The 21,844-nt window shown below is 43.7% G+C and overlaps 2 protein-coding genes across 4 annotated transcripts in view; both read right to left on the bottom strand.

The window, feature by feature from the left end:
* Positions 1–16,449, bottom strand: part of LOC119379091 (DDB1- and CUL4-associated factor 10) — a 31,973-nt gene extending 15,524 nt beyond the window's left edge. Inside the window, exons 1-5 of one of the 3 annotated variants that reach the window (XM_037648263.2) lie at positions 16,247–16,449; positions 14,199–14,405; positions 8,844–8,957; positions 8,564–8,761; positions 3,393–3,564 (exon numbers count right to left, since the gene is read on the bottom strand). In XM_037648263.2, the coding sequence (XP_037504191.1) occupies positions 3,393–3,564; positions 8,564–8,761; positions 8,844–8,957; positions 14,199–14,386 (672 nt within the window). In that variant the 5' untranslated portion in view covers positions 14,387–14,405; positions 16,247–16,449. Of the gene's footprint in view, positions 1–3,392; positions 3,565–8,563; positions 8,762–8,843; positions 8,958–14,198; positions 14,406–15,738; positions 15,758–15,970; positions 15,990–16,246 lie in introns of those variants that run through there. The other 2 variants (XM_049411865.1, XM_049411864.1) reach the window with 2 other exon arrangements.
* LOC119379094 (60S ribosomal protein L26) overlaps positions 1–21,844 on the bottom strand; it is a 197,870-nt gene that overhangs the window by 31,202 nt on the left and 144,824 nt on the right. The gene's annotated exons all lie outside the window — the stretch shown is intronic.

Below are 21,844 nucleotides of genomic sequence, written 5' to 3'. Positions count from 1 at the left end.
ATACAATTCGGAAGTATCGTATCGGATACAATTGTTCCGCAAGTATCTTGTATCTGTATCTCAAATACTTCTTGCCTGGGTATCTTGTATCATATCGCGATACAATTTCAAAGTATCTTTGCCCAGCGCTGATGGAAGCCAATTCTTCTGGGCAGAAAGAACTTGGCAAGACACTGCGCATCATCACAGAAAAAATTGTCCCTATGATAACGCAGATGTAATATTGCCAGTACGATGCCAGCACAGGCACAAAAGGCCCCTGATACACTACATTCGTTAATGCACATACAATATTTTAAACAGCTTACTTCTAAACAGACAAAGACGAAGTTCAAAGACAGTAACGTCACGAGCACTCGTGTCATTACTTTCTTTGAACTTCGTCCTCGTCCGGGCCGTTTAGCGCTGTAAGCTGTTAAAAATGAACCTTCACCAACTAGCCCAGATTTCCCTTTTTGTGTACATACAATACTATAGTCAAGAGCCATTTTAAAGAACTATTATAATCCAGCAATAAAGGTCGGTTATATCTGAAAACCGTTCTATCCAAAAACAGTGCCACAGTACATGCTGCTGTCTAAACTGAAGGTGATAGCAAAAATGACTACAAAGTGAAGATTTTCACTGAATTCAAGAACACCAGACATTATATGAATCTGTAGTGACAGCTATGATGAGTAGGCACACATTATGAATCAGGAGCTTTCAGTTTCACTTACAGTTGCATGCAGGAAAGGCTGGAAATGCGCTCCAAATTTTTTACCGAGTTAAGATAACATAATTCTTTTTGCTAAATACTATTCTTGAATAAACAGGGTCCTCAGAAATGTAGAAAATAAGAAAACGACTTTTCTTTTAAAAAGTCTGCTTTTGACAGTGGTGACACACCTTAACAGGCAGATGCTATATAAAAGACAAATTGTAGAGTGACATATCAGATAACAAAATTTCACTATTTTGTAATTAACCACTTTACAGCACACATAGCACCTGTATAACAGAACCTAAGCCGCAGTGAATAAATTATCGTTTGTCAGATACCCTGCCCATAGCACTAGTTTAAAAAACTGTCTTCAATATCTGTGGGGAAGTGCACTGATGTTCCAGCTAACTTTCTTCACCAGTGTGGAAAATGGCATATGATAAGGGTTACATAGAACATCAATGCATTTTGTAACAAATTTCTCAGACATAAGACATAATTCTTCAAACTGGTTCAGTGACAAACTTCCGCTAAATGCATATTACTTCACTGGTACCCGCTTCAATTTTGTGACTGATTAAATTACATTCTGGGGTTCTTCATGCCAAAATCATGACACGATTATGAGGCATGCCAAGTCAGGAATTTTGGATTCATTTTGGCCATCTGGGTTTCTTTAAAATGCTCCTAAATCTAACAATGGGCCAGCCAAGACACCGAGACAGCTGATTCTGCGACTTGGACAGGCACTCTAACGTAAATATTTACAAAATAATTCAGTGTATTTTGTGAATTGGATAACACCACTTAACATTTTGTCTTAGATGCGATGTCTACCCACCTCTTCAGTAATCCAGCTGATGTAAGAGAACTGTGATACCTAGCCCAGGTCTTTATTAAGTTTGTTTTCATTAAAGTAGATAACCCCAGTATAAGCTCCCAAACCAACCATCACAATAAGGTATCCATTCGACCTCATCAAACAAATCAGCACTGCCCCTCGTTCATTCCACAAATAAGTAACGACACTAACCATCTGCGTGCCTCCATCACCGTGAGAATACTCAAGAATACGCTTTGACAGCTGAGAGCATATTTACCTTGATCGTTTTGTTTAAATTTTTGTGACAGCAAACTATCCTATCTATGTATCCTGAAGGTATGTTTCTCCATCTCTGCATCTGTCTCTTTCTTTGTATCGTGCAACAATATGAGACCTTAAAGGGCCAGTAATGAGGCTCCAACTTTCCTTTTACACCTCCCAAATAAGCTCACTCGTTTGTATGGTAGGCCAGAGCAATCGCATTTTCCAAAAATCACAATGCTGCGTGCCGAGCAGACACTCCATTTAGAAAAACAGTTCCCGCGTTCCTCTCTAGCGCCTGTCCAGTCCTCTTCGCCCGCATAGTGACGTAGCGTTGCCTATTGGCAATGTTATAGAACTGATGTGGTTTTGGTCACGCAGTTGTCACAAATGTCACATATTTGTTTACCTCGCCAGTGCCTTGCACCCCTCGCACCGGACTTCCTCACCACGCTGCTCTGGCATGAGCAACACGTACAAAAAGCCTTGTTCCGTCGTTGGCTGCGTGCTGCTGATGTAATCGCTGACGTTGTGTTACATGGCCGAAGTGGGCATAGTCACAACAACAGGCTACGATTACTCCTCTGAGTGATAGAGAAGAGTGGTGAGGCTGAGTGAGAAACTGAAACCAGCTGAAATGGTGGTTTTATCTGCTTAACTTCATTATTACACCATCTATTTCTAAAATTCTTGTGGCAACATGTTCTGATCATACAATTGCGTAGTTATCTCTTCATCACAAGTTTTGGACCGTAGCGTTGCTTACTGGCTTTAAAGAGGCCACAACAAGCCCAAGTAGCCTATCTCATGGCCCTGGAGATATTGAAATAAATTTTTTCCGGCTACAGCATTGCAATTTATATAAGCTCATAAATATTGCAAAAGTTACTGCACCTTATACACAAAAGTTATTGCATTTATTAATTAGCATTTAAAAATAAATCCCAATTGGGATTTTTCTCGTGCAATTTTGTAGTGGTGACAATGACTATGTTGACAGTGCAACATTATTGATGCCAAGTGCACATGACGCTGGTCATGCCGAGTGGTCACGGAATGATGTTGGTCAAAGCTTAGTGGTTTCAAATCGACCACCGGCAATTCGCGATAGTCTAACAGCAGAGTGCTGTGCCACTGAGGTTTGAAGTGAGCTGAAACTTCTGCACACTGAACCTACTCATGTCCACAAAGAGCACAAACTAGACCACTTTCTGCACTCTATGCAAACAATAGGGCCTTTTAATACAACTCTCTTGCTACTGCTGGGCTTGATGCCGGTGCCAAGGGTCATCTGACAATTCAAAAGATGGCAGCAGAAATATTCCTCTACCAACATTTCAGCATTAAAAGCCCCCAATTAGACACTGCAGAAATGAAAGCCATCATTTACACAACCAACAGCATGCAACAACTCAATCTGTAAGCCAGAACACAGTATTGTTTTCTTCTGGCATATTTAGATTTGTTAAATGTGAGCACCTGTCCCTGTTCAGGTAGCAGCTCCAGGTTTAACTGTTAGAATTCAGGAAGTCTCTATGAACACGCAGATGTCATTTACCAATACAATCATTGAATGTGAATCAAAGATAGTGCGTTAGTACATACCTTAAACCCACGTAAGTCGTATGCCAGCGTGTGCAAGTTGAGGTCATGAATTACCACCAAGTAGCCCCCTGTTGTACAAATTACCATCTTCTTGTTGTCTGGGGTAAGCCGCATCCTCATGAGCCCAGTAGTGTAGAAGATCCTCTGGAACTCTGTCCCGTTCTCTGAGAACCTGAGTAAAGATAACAAGTTTCTCGATAAATGAACACTCTTGGCAGTACATCCAGGTAGCAATTTCAAATTGCAAAGCTAGACAAGAACGATATATCTCAGACAGCACAAGTAAGTGTTAAGGTCTTAAATATATGAAGGAGATCCAGATCAGTTACTGAAAGAAGCAGTTTATACTGATAAAACATTTTTTTATAATACACTGCTTTAAAAATGAAGGTAAAAGTTCAATTTTTTTAATTTTGCGCCAAAACACCAGTGCTACCATGTTAGCATGATATCAAGAATCCCAAGGCATTTTTTTGCCACATTTGAGCCTCATCGGCTCAGTAAAAGCTCACCAAACTTGCCAAATTCAATCTTTATTGCCTTTATAATATGATGCAGTCCATTTTTACCAATAAGCAATTAACTAGGCTCTAATGCATGCCATCAAAATTTATGATATGGTGGTGAGCTGGTGTGAGAACTTCATGGCAACCTCACCATCTTTTTTTTTTTTGAAAATTTCTGGTTTATCAAGCCTCTTCTCATGGTAAAAGCATCATTTCACTCAAATCACTGGTTCAATCAGCATCTTTTAAAAGGAATCACTTGAAATTACAGTCATTACTACGCATTTACACAGTAACACAAGACTGCCAACACTTCTCCAGGCAGCAGCATACATACAGTCGCGCTCAATATGACTTGCAACACGGGAGCGCGTGGCCTCACGAGTTCAAAGACTGCTCATGGCTTCCACTAGCCCTCATTTCCATAACTAAACGCTGTTCTCGAACTCTGGGATGATTCCAAATAATAAAATATCATTTAGTTACTGAAATGAAAACATGTTGAGGCCATGTGCAATCTTTGAACTCATGAGGCCACGCGCTCCTGTGCTGCAAGTCATATTGAGCGCGACTGTACAGTGGCGGTCAAAATTTTACAGACCACGGGAGCACGTGGCAGGCAGCACCAAGGTGCCTTCTCACGGCTGCTTGCGAAGCTCTAGAGCGCGCTCCTTGTTTACCTGCACGCGCATCCTTGTTTACCTGCCGGCCTTTTTGTTTGCTTGCTTCAAGTGCACGCGCACCAGAATGCCAAAGAAAGCACAAGGTGCCACTTCTGCGGTCACCGCAGTAGCCCCGAGCGATTTGCATAAAGAAAACTTTTCTACTTGGCGAAAACTTCATCCTGGCCTGGACAAATTTTTCGTCAGCTTTCAAGATTTTCCTTCATTTTTTTAACCCATGTGGGTTTTTCTTCTAGGTTCGTGCTACAAACTGGTCGATGCCAAGTTTTTTCTTTCATAGCGCATATGAATGGGCGCAGGATAGTTGCACCGAGCACCACAAAAAAAAAAAAAGCAGCATGCATGAGTTCCACGAATGGAAGCTGCTGGGTAGTCTTATGACAGATGTCGATTTGAGACAAACTGACGCAAAGCATATTTTCCACGCTGCAGAGCGTCTGGAAACAAAGCGTAGAGTGTGGCACGCACCGAGAACTGCGAGTACAAGTTACATATTTTCGTCACGATATCATCGCTCGGTGCTTCCGCGGGGACTGCAAAAGTGGCATCTTGCGATTTCTCTGGCTTTCCGGCAGGCGCGCACTCGAAGCGAGCGAACAAGCAGGCCGGCAGGTAAACAGGGATGTCCGTGCGCAGTGCACACTCTAGAGCTTCGCAAGCAGCCGTGAGAAGGCACCTTGGTGCTGTCGGCCACGTGCTCCCGTGGTCTGTAATATTTTGACCGCCACTGTACATTCAGACATCATTAACCCTTTGCAGTCCGTTGTAGGGCCCTGCAATGCAACTTGACAACAGTAGTCCGTGGTCGGGCAGTATTGGACGAGTTCTTTCGCGGTTCATTCACAAGCGCATTTTCTTAATACCGTATGCACCATCTGTAAAAGAGTAAGTAAACTTCTTTTACTTGAGCTTTGAGTCTTTTAGTTTCGGATTAGAATGGACGGAAGATGGGAAAAGGTTTCGGACGGCAAAAGGTTAAGGGAGTACTGACACGAAAATTTCCTATTGTCGTTCTCTTATGTCAAATGAAAGGTGAAGCCCTTGAGAGCCTAGAACAGAGGTCTCAAACTCGTCTCAGCTAGCAGGCCACAGTCATGAAATTTAATCCCGCAAGGTCCAGGACAGTGAAGAAGGTTGAAGCACGGAGGAGGGGAGGGGGGGGGGAGTATTGAACAAAATGTTACCTAATGCTGGCATTTGAACGAACGCATTTCCGATATCTCATATATGGATCATTCCTGAAGGGGATTTAGCAACAGGATTCAAGAACCATATCGATACTGATCTCCAGACTGACTCAAATCTGGATGCCTATTGTGAAATATAGAGATTTTGTTTCGCGGTTATGTTTCAACACATGGTGACCGCACAGGGTGCCTCACGAAAAAAAAAAAATGCCTGAGACCAGTCCCGTCTCGGTAGTTTACCCAAAAAAAGCGTTATTAATCACAATAGGCGAGTAAATAATGCGAGTAGTATTTACCATATAGCAATGTCACAAACATATTATTCCTTCTGAAGCAGCGGGCCACATGTTTGAGACCCCTGGCCTAGAAAATGTACTGGTAAGTGTGAGCGCAGTATGAAAAATTAATTACAGTATGTTTTTAAAAGCAAGTTTTGGTTTCTACTGTACCCTGAGGTCACAACACAGTATGAGCTTCTCGTCATGTGTTCGCGCAAGTTGACATGGCATTTCCGTGGCAACTCCGCTCCATGGCTCCGTTGGTGACGCACAAGCTGCCATTTTGAATGTCTTGGCACCTGACGTTATCACAACGAGCCATACTGGTGCATGAAGTCACCAGAATGGACACTGTAGCCTGATGTCATGATAGTGTCGATGTCAGTAGGTGTGCCATGCAAAAATCGACTTTAATGTCAAAATAAAATATCGGCGTTTACCATAGGTCGGCACAAAATGTGGAGCTCACTCAGACTCACTCATGGAATATATTTTGCCCTCAGGGCTCACTCGGACTCAGACTCACCGAAATTTTCCTCAACCGGACTCATTCGGACTCAGACTCACCTAAATATTACTCACTCGGACTCACTCAGGCTCAGAGTCACGGCTCGATCTGAGTCTGAGTGAGTCGACTCATGAATCCGTTAGCGTATAATTAGCTCTTTTTGATCAGAACCTGAACGCACTTAAATGCCAATATCTCGCATAATAGCTGCTCTACGATAGACATTTTGATCTCGTACCTTCACATACAAGTTATCAGTGACTGCAATCCAGTAAGGACATTTTTATTGAAAGATATGACTCACATGAGAAACTTTTAGCAAGAACTTCCTTCGAAAATTTTTGCGAGTGGGAGGGGGGTGAAGGCACGCTTCTGGTCAATAAATATTGAGCTGGCGTATGAATGCTAGTGCGCTGAAGTATCTGTGAGCAGAAGTGAGCATTAACGTGAGCCATCATAAGTCTGATAGCAATGCTGAAGTTGAGTAGTTATCCCTATAGGTTGGCAAAAAAAATTGGAGCTCGCTCAGACTCACTCAAGAAATATATGTTGTCCTTAGGGCTCACTCGGACTCAAACTCACCAAAATTTTCCTCAACCGGACTCATTCGGACTCAGACTCACTAAAATTTATCTCAACCGAACTCACTCAGACTCAAGCTCACCAAAATATTACTCACTCGGACTGACTCAGACTCAGACTCATGGCTCGATCTGAGTCTGAGTGAGTCAACTCATGAGTGAGTTTGCCGACCTATGGCACTTGTGCAGAGCCATCTCTGTATACAGGACATTTGTAAAGCAGAGTAAACTCACCTTTCAAAATCGGTGTCAGTACCCCTTTGAATAAAATAACAGTTCAAGATTAAATAACTGTATGCCAATACAAAGAATACAATCAACGATACCATGCTCACAATAATTCTGCTATCATGATTGTCCTTGGCCATTTCTCGTAAAGCTTCATGTTTTTTTTCTTCAATATTACGATTCTGTTTGATCTTAATACTGTATTAGCTGTATACACACTGTGTATAACTTGCACTGTACATTGAGTAAAGTTGCAAGGCGGGCTTGTTGGTACAGCATTTTTGAATAACTATGGTAGCACAAGGTAACGGGACACAAGAAGAACACGGAGACGCTGTATGTGTGAACACAGGAGCGCTGTGTGTGTGTCTCCATGTTCTTCTTGTGTCCCGTTACCTTGCGCTACCATAGTTATTCCAAAAATGCACTGTATATGTCTTGATATATAATGATTACAGGGCAGGAAGAGATGCCTATTTCTGGAGCCCAGGTGGGACCACGGCACAATGTCTGATCTTCATATGCTGTTATTATGTATGTTATGCTTGTAAGCGTTTGCTTCTTTGATTTTTTTTTATTGTTTGTATGAAGAATTACTGCCCAACTGCCATGCCCTCGAAGAAGAACAGCAGTACTGTAAGTATGAAGTCACAGAACTTCCCAGCTTTATCAGCCCTTTACAACTTTAATCAAGAAGCGTCACGAGAAAGTGTTATGTTTTTAGCAGTCCTCCACTACAGCTGCACATGGCATGGCACCTACAAAGCAATGTAGCTCAGAAGGATAGACTGTTGGGCGAGTTGATAATTCATTCTGGAAACAAATAGGTTCAGTTGTTACTATGCGCTTGTCCTGTTGCTTTCTTCTACTAGTCCCACGTTTTTTTGCGCTATTTGTTTCCAGAAAGCAATGTAGCTTGTCTTCTGCTATACTTGCAGTATCTTGCGGTATGAAATCTACAGTACAGATCAGCTGAGCAACTAATATGCTTTTGGAAGGCATGCAGAACACTAACAGAGCAAGGGAAGCTTTGACTTATCACTTATATAGCCTTAGTTACTAAGGGCTGCCAATTCAAATAGAAACAGAAGCCACTATCACACAATGCATTGACTAATTTTACTATAGTACATCTTTACACAGATCCTTTTGAACCTGGGATATATAGTGGAGGCTGCAAAGCTACATGAACAGACTCACTTATTGATGTCCCATGTGTGTATGCTTCCATCAAAGCCAGATGTCACAAGCAGCCCCTCTGCTGACGCATATTCAATGTTCTTGACCCAATTGGAGTGGCCAACAAGGGAGCGTATCTTCCGCTTCAAGTTTCGTACATCCCACAGTGCCACCGTGGTATCGTCAGAACAGGTGGCAAATGTTCGGGAGTCAAGAAACCTGTTGATAAGAAGTTTTGTTTCACTTTCCTTTGTTTTTTCTCCAAGGGACTCGCACATTCGTTATCACATGCAATACTTACCTAGCATAGTTGACGCAGTCGCTGTGTGCATTTTTCACTTCCCTAATAAGCTTGTGGTTGAGTGGATCAAATATTAGGATGCTTTTGCCTTCCGTGGCTGCAACCAATATTGAACTGGAGAGAGAGATTAGATGCAGTGATAAGCAATGGTTTCAACCAATGAAGGTCATACAAAAAGCAATGTGCACAACACATCAGCAGCAAGGCAAGCTACCTTTAACACAGAGTGCCTTACTAAGCATGAGGCAGATGTTTGTAAATACTACATATTTTCCCCTTTTCTTTCCCCACTCTGCCCTTTATGAGCTAACCTCATCAAACCGCTCCAGTCCACTTCTGTTCACTGGCTGATGTTCAGTTGCCAGCCCTGAGCCAGACAGTTAAGGGACAATATTTAATACAAAAGAAAGCTCGTAACATGAAGATAAGCAAGGTGAAGAATGGTGAATGTGAATAGTATATGCAACAATAGCAATATACCCTCAAAGGGACACTACAGTTCAACAATGAATCAGTTTAGATTGATAAATTGTACTCTAAATATTCCAACATCATTAATTTCACCACCATGGGTTTGTTAATAGAGGAGAAAATCAAGGTCAAAGTTTCATTTTTAAATTTTGCGCCAAAATCCCCATGCGTGACGTCACAGATTTCAAAACGTATTTTTCGTATTTTGGAAACATTGGCTCAATGAAATTTCCTGAAACTTGGTATGTTAAGTCTCTGGCCGCCTCGGAGGACAATGTACTTCATTTTTGCCGATAAGGAACTACATAGGTCTTAGCAGAAGCTTTCAAAATTTATGACGTCATGGCGTTTGGTATGGGAATTTCAAGGTGGTGTCGCCACCCGCATTTTCTTTTTGCACGTTTTCGCGCTTACCACTTGTCTTCTCATGGCGACCGTGGCAATTTTGGAATTGTTAAACAGTAGTTTACTGATACGATAAAAGTTGTTTTTCTCTTTAGTGTCCCTTTAAAGGGGACACTAAACGTACATATTAAGTTGACGTGCACCAGACTCGGGCAGTACCTAGTTAATAGTAACACATTACCGCAACTAGTCACTTTTGTTATATAGCTTTATCGCATAAATTTTTCATTCAAGGAACTTGCAACTCCAATGCCATAACTTTTAAGATGGTGATGGCAACATCACTCCATTACAGTTATTCAAATGGATGTGATTACGTCCAACGATGAAGTTGTAACAAATAATAAAAAAATGCCAGGCCTGCGTGGAAAGCGTAGCACAGTCACAGTGAAAGCTGGAAGAGCGGCTTTTCTAGAGCTCGTTATAAACTCTCATGTGGCTACTAATACAAGTACACTAGCAACGTACCCACTACGCCACAAATCATAATTTTTTTAAAGTTGGGAAGCACCCACCACATTATTCGTCATTCTGCGGAGAAGGGAGGTACCATCTGTAAGGCATGTGCACTTTGTTGATGCGACGGTTGATGACGAAGAATTATGGCTGAGCCCTTTCTAATGGGTTGGAAGCTTTAAACGACCCACTAGTTATGTAATTAGCATTGTGTGATGCCCGGTCGTCCTTTAACTCTCCCACCACGCTTTATAACATACGGTAACGTGAGAAAGAGAGAGAGAGGGGGGGGGGGAATTAACTTTATTGAGACCCTGAGGAAATGGATCATGGGAGCCTTATGGGCTCCCTTGGCAACCAATAGAAGTGCTGCACTTGCGAGGAACCCACTACGCTATAAATCATAATTTTTGTGAAGTAGGGAAGCAGCCACTATGCCATTTTTCATCATTCTGCGGAGAACCGTGGTACCCACTAAACACCTGTAAGGCATTATGTGCACTTTGTTGATGCTGTGGCTGATGACGATGAATTATGGCAGAGCCCCTTGTAATGGGTTGGAAGCATTCAACAACATACTCGTTATGCAATTCGCATTGTGTGACGCCTGGTTACAGAAGTCGCATTGTGTGACGCATGGTTGTTATTTTACTCTTCTACCACGCTACATTACATATGTTCATGTGGTTCCTTCCCACACATGAAGCCTGTATAGGGCCTTTTTGCAAAGCAGTTTCAAGCACCGGCATGGCTCTGAGGTAGAATACTGGGCTCCCACGCAGAGGGCCCAGGTTCGAACCTCGTTCCATCCTGGATATTTTGTGGTTACGGACACCGACGGCGGCGGCGGACAACTACGGCGCCAAAAATGGCCCTTGTTGTGATCTCATAACAGCTTTCGCTGTAAAAAAAGGAGGTTGATAATGCTGATAATGCTAAAAGTGATATCTCTTAACATGTGTTCACATCCTTCTTTTGTTATGCCTCGTGTTGTGTTCTGAACACACATGTAACTTGACCCTTCCACTTGTCTTCTGAACTTCCTTCCAAATAAAATATATTTTTTGTGACATTTTATTACTGTTCTTAGAGTATTGGAAAAATAATGTTACTCATTTGGCCAGAACAGTAACTGCAACAAGTTACCTTGTTGAATCCTTTAACAGTAACTGTAACATGGTGGCTTGCTGTAACTGTAACAGATTTCACAGATAACTGTAACTGTAACATGGTGGCAAAAAAAGAGAAAGTGATTACCCTTCAGGGTAATCACTTTCTCTTTTTTTGGTCCATTCTAGCCTAGAATGGACCATTTCAGGCTTCTCTGATGGCACACAATGGCCTTTCAATTTGAGTGCTTGAGTACTAGTGACAGAATGATACTGAGGTGCTGCTACATCATTGGGCTAGTGCTAGAATGTCCCACTGGAGTTAAAGGGACTGTCTACCGTCCTTCATCGCTTTTCTGTTTTGTACCGCATTCGAAAGCATACCGTCTGAAGTGTCCAACCTTGCAGCGGTTTCTCTGGAAAGTGAGTAGAAAATTTTTAAACAGAATTTTTCGATCTGCGTTCGGTCTTCTTCCATTGGTGTGAATACGCCCCACAACACTGGTTGGTGGACGCGATGACGATTGTAGTGCCGGTAAGACTTAAAACCGAATGCACATGTCATTTCTGTAGGATTTCTTTTTTTTTTTCTCTGAACACTAATGCAATGAATGTAACAGTCGTTTTAAGCGCACCATCGGTTAAATGAAGCCTTATTATACGATTACAGAACACTCGTTTTGCTATGATTGCAGCCTATGCGTTTATTTTAGCACTGCTGCCGCAATCTTGCCATAGACATTTCTGTAACGGTCTTGCAGGCAAACGATGTAACGAAACTCCTGTACTGATGTAGCGATTATAAATGCATGCCTTCACAGCGCAGCACGCGCGATACATCCTAACGACAGTGCAGCGTAACGGTACAACCAGCGCGGGGTGTTGAAGCAGACGAACTCGAAAGCGGCGGCGTCGGCAGCGCCGCCAGGCGTCTTTTTGGGCGCGTGAGATAAAAAAATACAGCAAAAATTACTTTTTGACGCAATCGAAAGCTGTTTCAAGAGCGGAAAATACACTCTCAAGTTCTACATGTTTGTTTTTAAGCAAAATAAGTCCACCTGCGTGGATAGTCTGTCACACCTATAGATTGCGGGAATTGCGACCACTTTGCTGTTGGGTGACGCTAGCGGTCATTCTTTCACAGTTTTCAACATCAGATTAAAATTTTAATTCTTTTTTTATGGGACGAAAGCGCGCTCGTTGCCGCCGATGTGACGAACGATTTTCTCATTTTCACCACAATCAAAAAAATTTTTTTGAGCGGTAGACAGTCCCTTTAAGTCGAGTCCCACATGCACCTTAATGCCTCGAGTGTAGCCAATAATTGTGTTAAACGTTCTCCAGCATTAACCTATCACTGAAACCTAAACTGTTATTTGCCTTTTGTGCCCCTCTAAGTTAACGGAGCAAGAATCCGCAGGAAGATTACTGATGGTGCTGTATCAAGGAATGCAGCTTGCAACTATGTGCTGAGACCCATCTTAAATTAGTGAATGTAAAAGGGGACCCAAACGAGTGCAGCAAAAGCATTATTAAAATAAGAATGTAATGATTTCACTAACTGCAATTATGAAATTAGTTCTTTTTTACTCGGAACCTTCTAAGAAAGTCTGCATCACTTCCACTTTTTCTTTAAATAAAACAACTGCATTTATGCAGTTGTGTTTAGCCTGCTTGGTTGTCAGTTTTTAAAAATAGCCATTCACAAACATGTGCAAACCTTAACTAATTGATGAAGGCTGTCCAGGACAGAATTTAAAACAAGGATTGCCCTTCATCAAACAAAAAGTGCCTCGTAATTAAAGAGGCTTAAGCAAGAGCTTGCAGACATTTGACGGTAACAATTTTCAAGCATTACATGGGCTGCTTTTTCATTGAAGTTATACGCACAAGTTGAAATGCAAGCAAAACATAGTCTTGTGTTAAGCATGATTACATGAAGGTAAGGTGGTGCAATATAGCACCTCACCTGAACAAAAGAAGAGGAATGGATAAAGGTGCCCATTCGTGTTAGACACAACCATGTGAAAACAACAGGTTATCTGTTGGCTTTGCATGGCCGCATGCTACATGATGCCATCTGGCAAAAAAAAAATGTTCCACATTCAGCGCCCTGGCTACGAGTGATGCTGGCTAACACTCCCAGAACTGCACATGCATAAGCATTCAGAAAAGTGAATGAAGGAGCAGCCACTGCCATAGGACAACTGTTGGTGCATCACATGTGTAAGGCGAAGACTGTGGGTTTGGTCATCGGCGGCAGGTTGTATTTTAGTCAACATTCATTTTCCTTTCTCTTATGATTACCATTTAAATTAAGAACTAGAAATAACACTCTATATGCTTTCCTTGGCTTCATTACCTGTTGCCCTCACATGGCTGTGTCTTACCTCATTGGTCACTCAATAAGCAATAGTACCTACCTCAAAGCAAGGAAATTAAATCACAGACACCACACATGCTAGTAAGCTTGCAAATAAAATATACGTACTGGTCTGCTCTGTCACTTTTCCATGTCAATATAAGGTGAGAGTGCACTAAGATTACTTCTAATAACAATCTCTGGGGTTTAACGTCCCAAAACCACGATATGATTATGAGAGACGGCGTAGTGGAGGGCTCCGGAAATTTCGACCTCCTGGGGTTCTTTAACGTGCACCTAAATCTAAGTACACGGGCTCAAACATTTTCGCCCCCATCGAAAATGCAGCCGCCGCGGCCGGGATTCGATCCCGCGACCTGCGGGTCAGCAGCCGAGCGCCATAACCACTAGACCACCGTGGCAGGGCCCACTAAGATTACTTCTGTTGCACTGTTAGTACAAAGGTGTAAGTTTACAAATGTACACAGACTTTACTTCAGATGTCATTTAAAGCCACAAGTTTGCAACAACAAAAAAAAAGGAAGTGAATACCCTTCAGGGGCGAACGACAAGTTGAAGATGCCCCCATGGCTACAATGGACCATTTCAGGCTTCTCTGATGGCACTAGTGCACGGTAAAGAGTCTGGTACATGTGATCATTGGCGCCAATGTATGAGTGTAGGCCTAGGCGCTGATGGTCCACTTTTCTTCCCCAGAAGTCTACCTTTTTTGGTGCCATAGCGGATCAGTTTTCTACCCTGCAAAAGTAACATCGATACATCAGAAAAGCAAAACCAAATTCTCAGCCAAGCAGAAACGTTACCATGCATCGACCATTTTTTTTGAAAACTTCAACGTCTGCAGCTGGATTAGACCCTCCGATAATTGTGACATACCTATATACCAGGCCTGTAGCCAGGACCCCCCCCCCCCTCGAAATTTTTATGACACATGGTGTTTCACCGAAAATAAAAAATGAAAATAGGCGTTTTTCTCAAATAGTCAAGGCTTTCAGCAAGTGGGCCGCCCCCGAAAAAAATTCCTGGCTATGGGCCTCCTATACATCACTTGTTTACACCAAAATGCAGTAAAGCAAACACTTGGACAACCTGGTAGTGGGGACAAGTTCTTGCGTCAATGCCACACAATAAGGCAAATGTTCTACTGCACCCGTTTGAGCTAGCTTTATGCAAAATAAGAATGCATCATAAAAACACAGTTCATGTCGTTTTACATGTGCAGCAACACATGTATTTATCTCAATAATTGTTCGCAATCCTTTCACCACGTCTTTCCGTAACTCAAACATTATTGTAGTGGTTGGGCTTTGTGTTTTATTTCACATAACAGGAGACTTAGACAGTGGCACTTCCCTAATTCAAACTGAGATGTAAAATTGTGTCACTTGCAGCACTTGCGTTCAAAAATTAGGTTGACATAGGTTTGTCTGCTCATCTGCAATGCAATTCTAACATTATACTCATGCTACTCGAGTGTCATCAAGAATGCAAAGCAAGTATAAAACTTCAAGTAGCAGATACTCTGCTCATAAGTCTGTCCACACTGTGGGTGTTTCACCATACCAATATCTTAGTATTTGCGGCCTTTCATTTGTAATTTTAAAAATCTAGTTAAGTATCGATGCTGCTATACTAATCATACGATAAAATGCAATCTTTGAGGGACCTGAGCACAGAGATGCCAGTGGTAAACTTCAGGGGCACTCAACTGTGGCAGTTGCAGAGCCGAAAGTTTTATAGCCTTAATTAGAGGCTTCCACTAAACAGGAAATGCTTATGGCGCCGAAAAATGCGAGTACACAATAACGGACGGTTACTTTTAACAGCTGTGTTGACTTTAGTATAACTATGATCAGTAGCTCCACACGCGATGAACTCGCAAAGGGCACGGCTACATAACGCTGTTTTCGAGTTGATTTTAGTGTTTTCACAGTCCCGTCAGCTTGCGTTCCTGCATACAAGCCAGCGGTACGTGACACAGCACTCCACTAAATGCGACGACCAAAATGTAAACAAAACAGAATACATTAACAACTCACAGGCACTTTCAAAGACTCGAGAGAAAACTCACGAGAAATCGCAAAAAAAGGGGCCCGTCCACAAGTCACGCGAAGCAGCTTTCCGTTGACGAGGCAGCCACTGCCAGCGAAGAACAATCGTCAGCTAACCACGTAGAGATCGAGACGCGCCAGACGCAGCGGAAGCAGAGGCGATGGAATTACAGCCTCGCCGCAGCTCAGGTATACCGAGCAGAGCCCGACAGCCAACAAGCACAATAGTACATACACACAAACCACACATACCCGACACAGTAGTAAAGGCTTCGCTTCCCAATGACCGAATCGTAACGTCAGATACGAACTTAATCACGAGGCCTCGGCTGACCTCAAGTGAAACTCAACGGTACAGAAGACGCGTTTCTGTAGCTTGCACGCTATAATATGTTACTAAAAGCCGAGTGATCACTGAAACGAAACCTGGCTTCCCGAGAATCATCTGATCGTAACAACATCGGAACCCATCACAAGGCGCACAGTACAGTACACAAAACACGCAGGAGATCGATCGACATCGGTTACCTCTGTCGACAACTCAGCTGTCACACTAGAAGCAGACTGCTGTTGGTGATAGAATCCCGTGTGCTTATTCGAAACAACTGGGCTAATAGAATGCTTGCACGACACATTGGACAAGGTGTCGCAAAACCACACTGCACGAGCTACACGTTCCTGCTCAAGGCAACACACGCTAAACATACACACACACACACACACGCACACACAGCCGATGGCGCGGTTGTGGAGCCTCCTAGCGTCGGATGCAGGCAAGTGTTCTGTGTGTAGGCGCTGGGTTGTTGAATGTATGAACTGTCTGTTGGTATGAGGTACGAGCCATCGAGAGAGAAGGCCGCGAGTGGACTGAGCGAAAGCATGAGCCGTGGGCACGTGGGTGAAACGTCAACATGGGGATTGATTAGGGACGTGGGGACATTGCGGCGAAGGCAGCCGGAATATATTGCACCAAAAATACAATTGACACCGTACGAACAGAAAAAAAAGGTTGCGGCAAAACGCCTTCAGTGGGCAAATAGCTTTGTTTTGGCAACGTCTCATAACATGGTAAATATCCTTCACAAGAGGTAGTGACAAACAGCCGACTCAGAACGACATGTGAAACGGTCTTCCGCGCATTTGTGGGAATGTGGTGAAGAGGCACAGTCAAAATAAATTGCTGCGTAAATTAGGATGAAATAACAACTATTCCACCTATCGCGCCCACATATCCGCTATGCTGTGACGTAGTCATTCCTCTTGCCGCTTTGCTTCCACGGTATCAAAACTAACCAATCGATAAACTTCGTGGTGCGCATCTGTCGTGCGTGTTCTTTTTCGTCCCGTGCCGTTGTTGCTCTGTTTGCGCCCCTACGTGGCGCAAATACAAATGAAATGTTTATTTTCCATTTCTGGGAGGAAAGGGCCAGTAAAGGTCTCTAAGGGCCGTGGACATGATGTAGATGCATGCCCTCGCTTGCGGCACAGCGGGTAGCGGACAGCCAGGGCGCAGCACACAACAAAGAGAAAACACTTGTATAATAAAAACAATACTATACACAGTAAATGGTAAATCTTGACCCACCACTTCAGTTTTGTCAACATTGGGAACGCTGGCGTCGATAGCGATCTACCTGCACGATGCGTTTCGTGGTTTCGTTTTTCAATGAGATGCGGAGTGCCCGGCGCGTTAAACGTAGTGACTGCACAGTAGTCATAATCATAGTTTTTAAGGTTAGGGGAATTGGCAGTAACCATAGCAGTAACGCACGCCGAGTCAAAGCCAAGGGATAGGCGTTTGGAGCCAGCTTCTGACGATGAGAAAAACATATCGTGCGAATGCAGCAAGCTAAAAGGCTAACATACTTCCTTTCGACAGTCGATCGTACGGCACCTCTCATGGAAGCAGCCAGCGGCGAAGGAGGAAAGGTTTTCCCACATCAGACAACGCGAACTGTTCATCGCCTTTGCAGACTCGCCCGCCTCGCCTCGAGCAAAGCGCGCGGAATTCAAACAGAGGGCATCGATCGTCCGGTTGCCTGATCTCGCGTTGTGGTAAGATTTGCTACATTTGCATATTTTGTGACATAAAAAAGTACGAGGCCTAACATTAGCACGTGACGCATAACCATATGATATCTTTCTTTTATATGCGAGTCCGACAAACTGCATTATTTTGTTGTCGCAAATGCGGACACATATGTGACAAAAGCTGGATTTGGTAGACATGCCCGTGCACTGGAGAGCTTTTGTCATAAGTGCAGCAGTTTAAGCGACGTGTTTTTTCAACACTGAAACGTGTATATTCGTTGATAAATGCGTTAGTTGACGAAACAAATCACTTTATGTGCCAATGCGCGCTCGTTGCAAAACACACACACATTCGCGCATATATATATATATATATATATATATATATATATATATATATATATATATATATATATATACATACATAGGCGTGCGCAGGGTTCCCGATCAGAGGGGAGGGAGGCAAAGTTTAATTTCCGCGCAACTCCCCCCCCCCCCCCCCCCCCGTTGGTCGAGTCCAAAAGACAATGTGCTTAACAATGGATGAAAAAAATGAATGAAAACGAAGTGATACCGTGCTTCGCACAATGGCCTGCCTTTGGTCCTTGGCTTTCCGGGAGTAACGATGGAAGTAAACAGCTCTTGGAATGCAACATCATGGTCCATCGACCGGCCGCCATTATCGTCAAAAAACTGCGTGGCCATAAAACCCTACTCTTTAAGCAATTAGGCGGCAGGTCCGACTGAGTAAAGGTATGTGGGCATGGGCGTCCGGACGGGGTTGCAAGGACGGGGTTGCAAGGCTGCCTCCCCTTGGAATTGCGGATAATATTTTTCTATGCAGTTGCGATAAGCTACACAGCTTGATTAGCACACTCAGGTCATGGCCTTCAGGTTTGCCATTCAATTTTGCGCGTTACAAACTACTGACTAATCTTGCCTGTCATGTCACGGCAGTGAAAGAAAGGCTGCCAGTGCTGAATGCGCCCCCCCCCCCCTTGCGTATGCACCCCCCTGCAAAAAGTTCTGCGGACGCCCGTGTATGTGGGGCAGACTATATATGTGCCCCCCCCCCCCTCAGGAGATTGGGGGGGGGGGGGGTCCTTGACTTGCGTATACAGTTGAAACTCTATTTAACGAAGTGATGACCGCGCTGAAATTATTTTGTTAAATCGGGAATCTCGTAAAATCGAGAAACGAATCTTTCGGTCCTTCGAAATCTAAAATTGTAACGCAGCGACACCCAAAGGCTGCAATGGCATTGTTTTTGCCGGCAACCCACACCTGCGCGTCTGAAAAGTTCGCGAGGGTGGCCCAGACAGTCCGGGGCCCGGGCGATGCATGGTGGTTAGACGGTCATGTGAAGCTATGACAGACTACCGATATACGACGAACGCTTGCAGTGATTGTGCAAGCAGGTCGAGCGAGAAAGATGCGAGGAGGACCGAGGATGATCAGTGCTATCTAGCATAGACCATCAAATAGCCAAAGCAACCGCCGCCGCCTCTAGCACCATCCGGTACGTAAGAGCGCTATCGACTGCGGAGTCCGTTGTTCCGTGCACGGGCGCGACGCGCAGCCTCGTCAAAGTAAAGCTAGGCCCGTAACTAGGGCCCCTAGATGCTTTAGTGCGATAGCGTTAGAGCGCACACTCGGAGAAAAACCCGCCTCGGTCAAAATTATAAAGAAATCACCGTTTTTTCACTCAGTTACACCAGGAAAAACTTCGTTAGATCGGGTTGGGTGGCCCGATAAGTTCGTTAATTTGGGTTGATGACAACACTGAACCCTATGGGTATTTGCGGGGAACGAAAATTTCTTCGTTAGATCGGGAACTTCGTAAAATCGGGTTTCGTTAGGTCGAGCTTTAACTGTATATATGTCAACAAGACAAACGACTTATTTAATGCCTGCTTTTGTACGTGACATAAAACATATGACATAAAATGTTATCACGAGGTCCAAAGATTTATTCATTACAGTCGGACCACACCGTCCCTTACTTCCATTGAAATGCGTGTATTTTTCCTTCAATATAAAGTGGAATTTTGTGCTCCCGCAGTTTCAACTCATTCAAGTTTCGGCGCCCCCCCCCCCCCCCACACACACACGCACGCACGCACGCGCACACAAACTTGCCCAGATCTTGTTTCTTTAGAGGGCCCTGCAACACTGAATAGTCAAGGCTCCTGTGAGCATGTGGGTTAAATATTATTGCATTGTGCTCGCAGCAGGAGTTTTACGATTTCGTGTCAGAAACAGCCGGAAATCTCTTGCTCTCGCCTGGACACAACGCAGTCATCAACTGCGCAGCAGGCGCGAGCCAACACACAATCTCGCGTCGTGCAGGGTTCCGTGGCCGCCCACGACGTGCCACGACGTGCCGGCGCCACGTATTGTGTCCCTGGAGTTAGAGTTACTGTACACCGTAGTGTAAGCCAACAGATAAGGTCTTCATTAAGGTGGTATCAAACAAAGAATAAACGAGCCCTCAGAATTCCCTTCTTTCATGTATACCGTATATAGTATATATATATATATATATATATAGATATTATATATAATATAATATATATTATATATATATATATTATAAGTATATATATATATATATATATATAGATTATATATATATATAGTGTGTTCGTTTTCGGCTTGAAGGAAAGAAGGTGGCTTTTTAAGGACTCGTTTTTCTTTGTTAGACACAATATTAATGAGAACTAACAGACAATAATGTCAAGGAAAGTATAGGAGATGTTATTTGTAATAATTGAATATAAATGTGAAGAAAGTAAAGTGGACGAAAAGATACTTGCCGCCGGCAGGGACCGAACCTGCGACCTTCGAATAACGCGTCCGATGCTCTACGGCTTGTATTTTTTTAAAATCTCGGCGGGTAAAGATTGGGTGCTATTTTAAAGCTGATAACCAAGGAGAAATCGGGTTTTTTTTTGTGTGTGTGTGTGTGTGTGTGTGTGTGTGTGTGTTAAATGCACAATTGTTCCAAGTAATGGATTTATGAAAATTAATAATAATAAGTAATAATGACAGCAAATATGTAGCCGTGCTCTTTAGGGTGTTTCACGAGCTGCGTATACCCACAGTGCTGGACGCAGCTTGTGAAATGAACAGGGTTTATAATTTCGTTCTTCTGAGGCAGGGTATAGCTTGCGCGTGTGCACCGCAAACTCCTAGCAACATAAGCGTGCGCAGGGTTCCCCTTCAGGGGGGGGCGAAGGTTCGTCGCAGCGCTCCCCTCCCTATTATGTCAATGTATGCGACTGCCTTTGCGCCCCTCTTCTCGCCCCCCCCCCTACAATGTATAGGGCTGACTTTGCGCCCCCCCTTCTCGCCCCCTTGCCCCCCCCCCCCCCCTGCGCACGCCTATGCCTAGCAACGTTAAAAAATAGAGAGATAAAAAATGTTGTTACGTAGTTTTGGAATTCGGGAAGAGATCGGGTCTGACCCGATTCGCCTGAAACATGTTTCAGGGTGTAATAATCGGTAAATCGGGGTTTTACCCGAAGCGATACAACCTGTATGGAGCCTGTAAAGTAACCTGGAGCATTCACTAGGGTCGCGCTCGTTTGAGTTGCATATAGTAGGTGGTTTGAGGATAAACAAGTCCGCCTCGGTGGTACGTGGTTACAGTGCTCGGCTGCTGAACCGAAAGTCACGGTTCTATACCGGCCGCAGCGGTCTCATTTCGACGGAGGCGAAATGCTAGAGGTCCGTGGACTGTGCGATTCAGCGAAAAAATTGGCCGCGTGTCTGCGTGCTACACTGCAAATGTCGTCGAAAGACGATAGTCTTCTGCCGGCCGTTTCTGCGCCGTTTCAGCGCAGCCTAAGAAACGCTAGGGTATTTAGAATCACGTATCTATGTATTTCTAGTAAGGACAACACCAACCTAATACTTACGTAGTGATGTTGCGCCTCAGATATGCGTATACTTGCTTTTTGATCGACAATGTTCGCAAATATGAACGCATCTACCAGTTCAAGATGGCTGGGCGTTCTTAAACTGCTGCCGGGTGGCTAATCGTGTGACAGACAGAAAGACAGACAGACCAAAATTTCTGCGTTTAACTTCCCC

The sequence above is a fragment of the Rhipicephalus sanguineus genome, chromosome 1 (genome assembly GCF_013339695.2).
Source record: "Rhipicephalus sanguineus isolate Rsan-2018 chromosome 1, BIME_Rsan_1.4, whole genome shotgun sequence".
Classification (NCBI taxonomy): Eukaryota; Metazoa; Arthropoda; class Arachnida; order Ixodida; family Ixodidae; genus Rhipicephalus; species Rhipicephalus sanguineus.
This window is presented reverse-complemented; position numbering and strand designations above follow the sequence as displayed.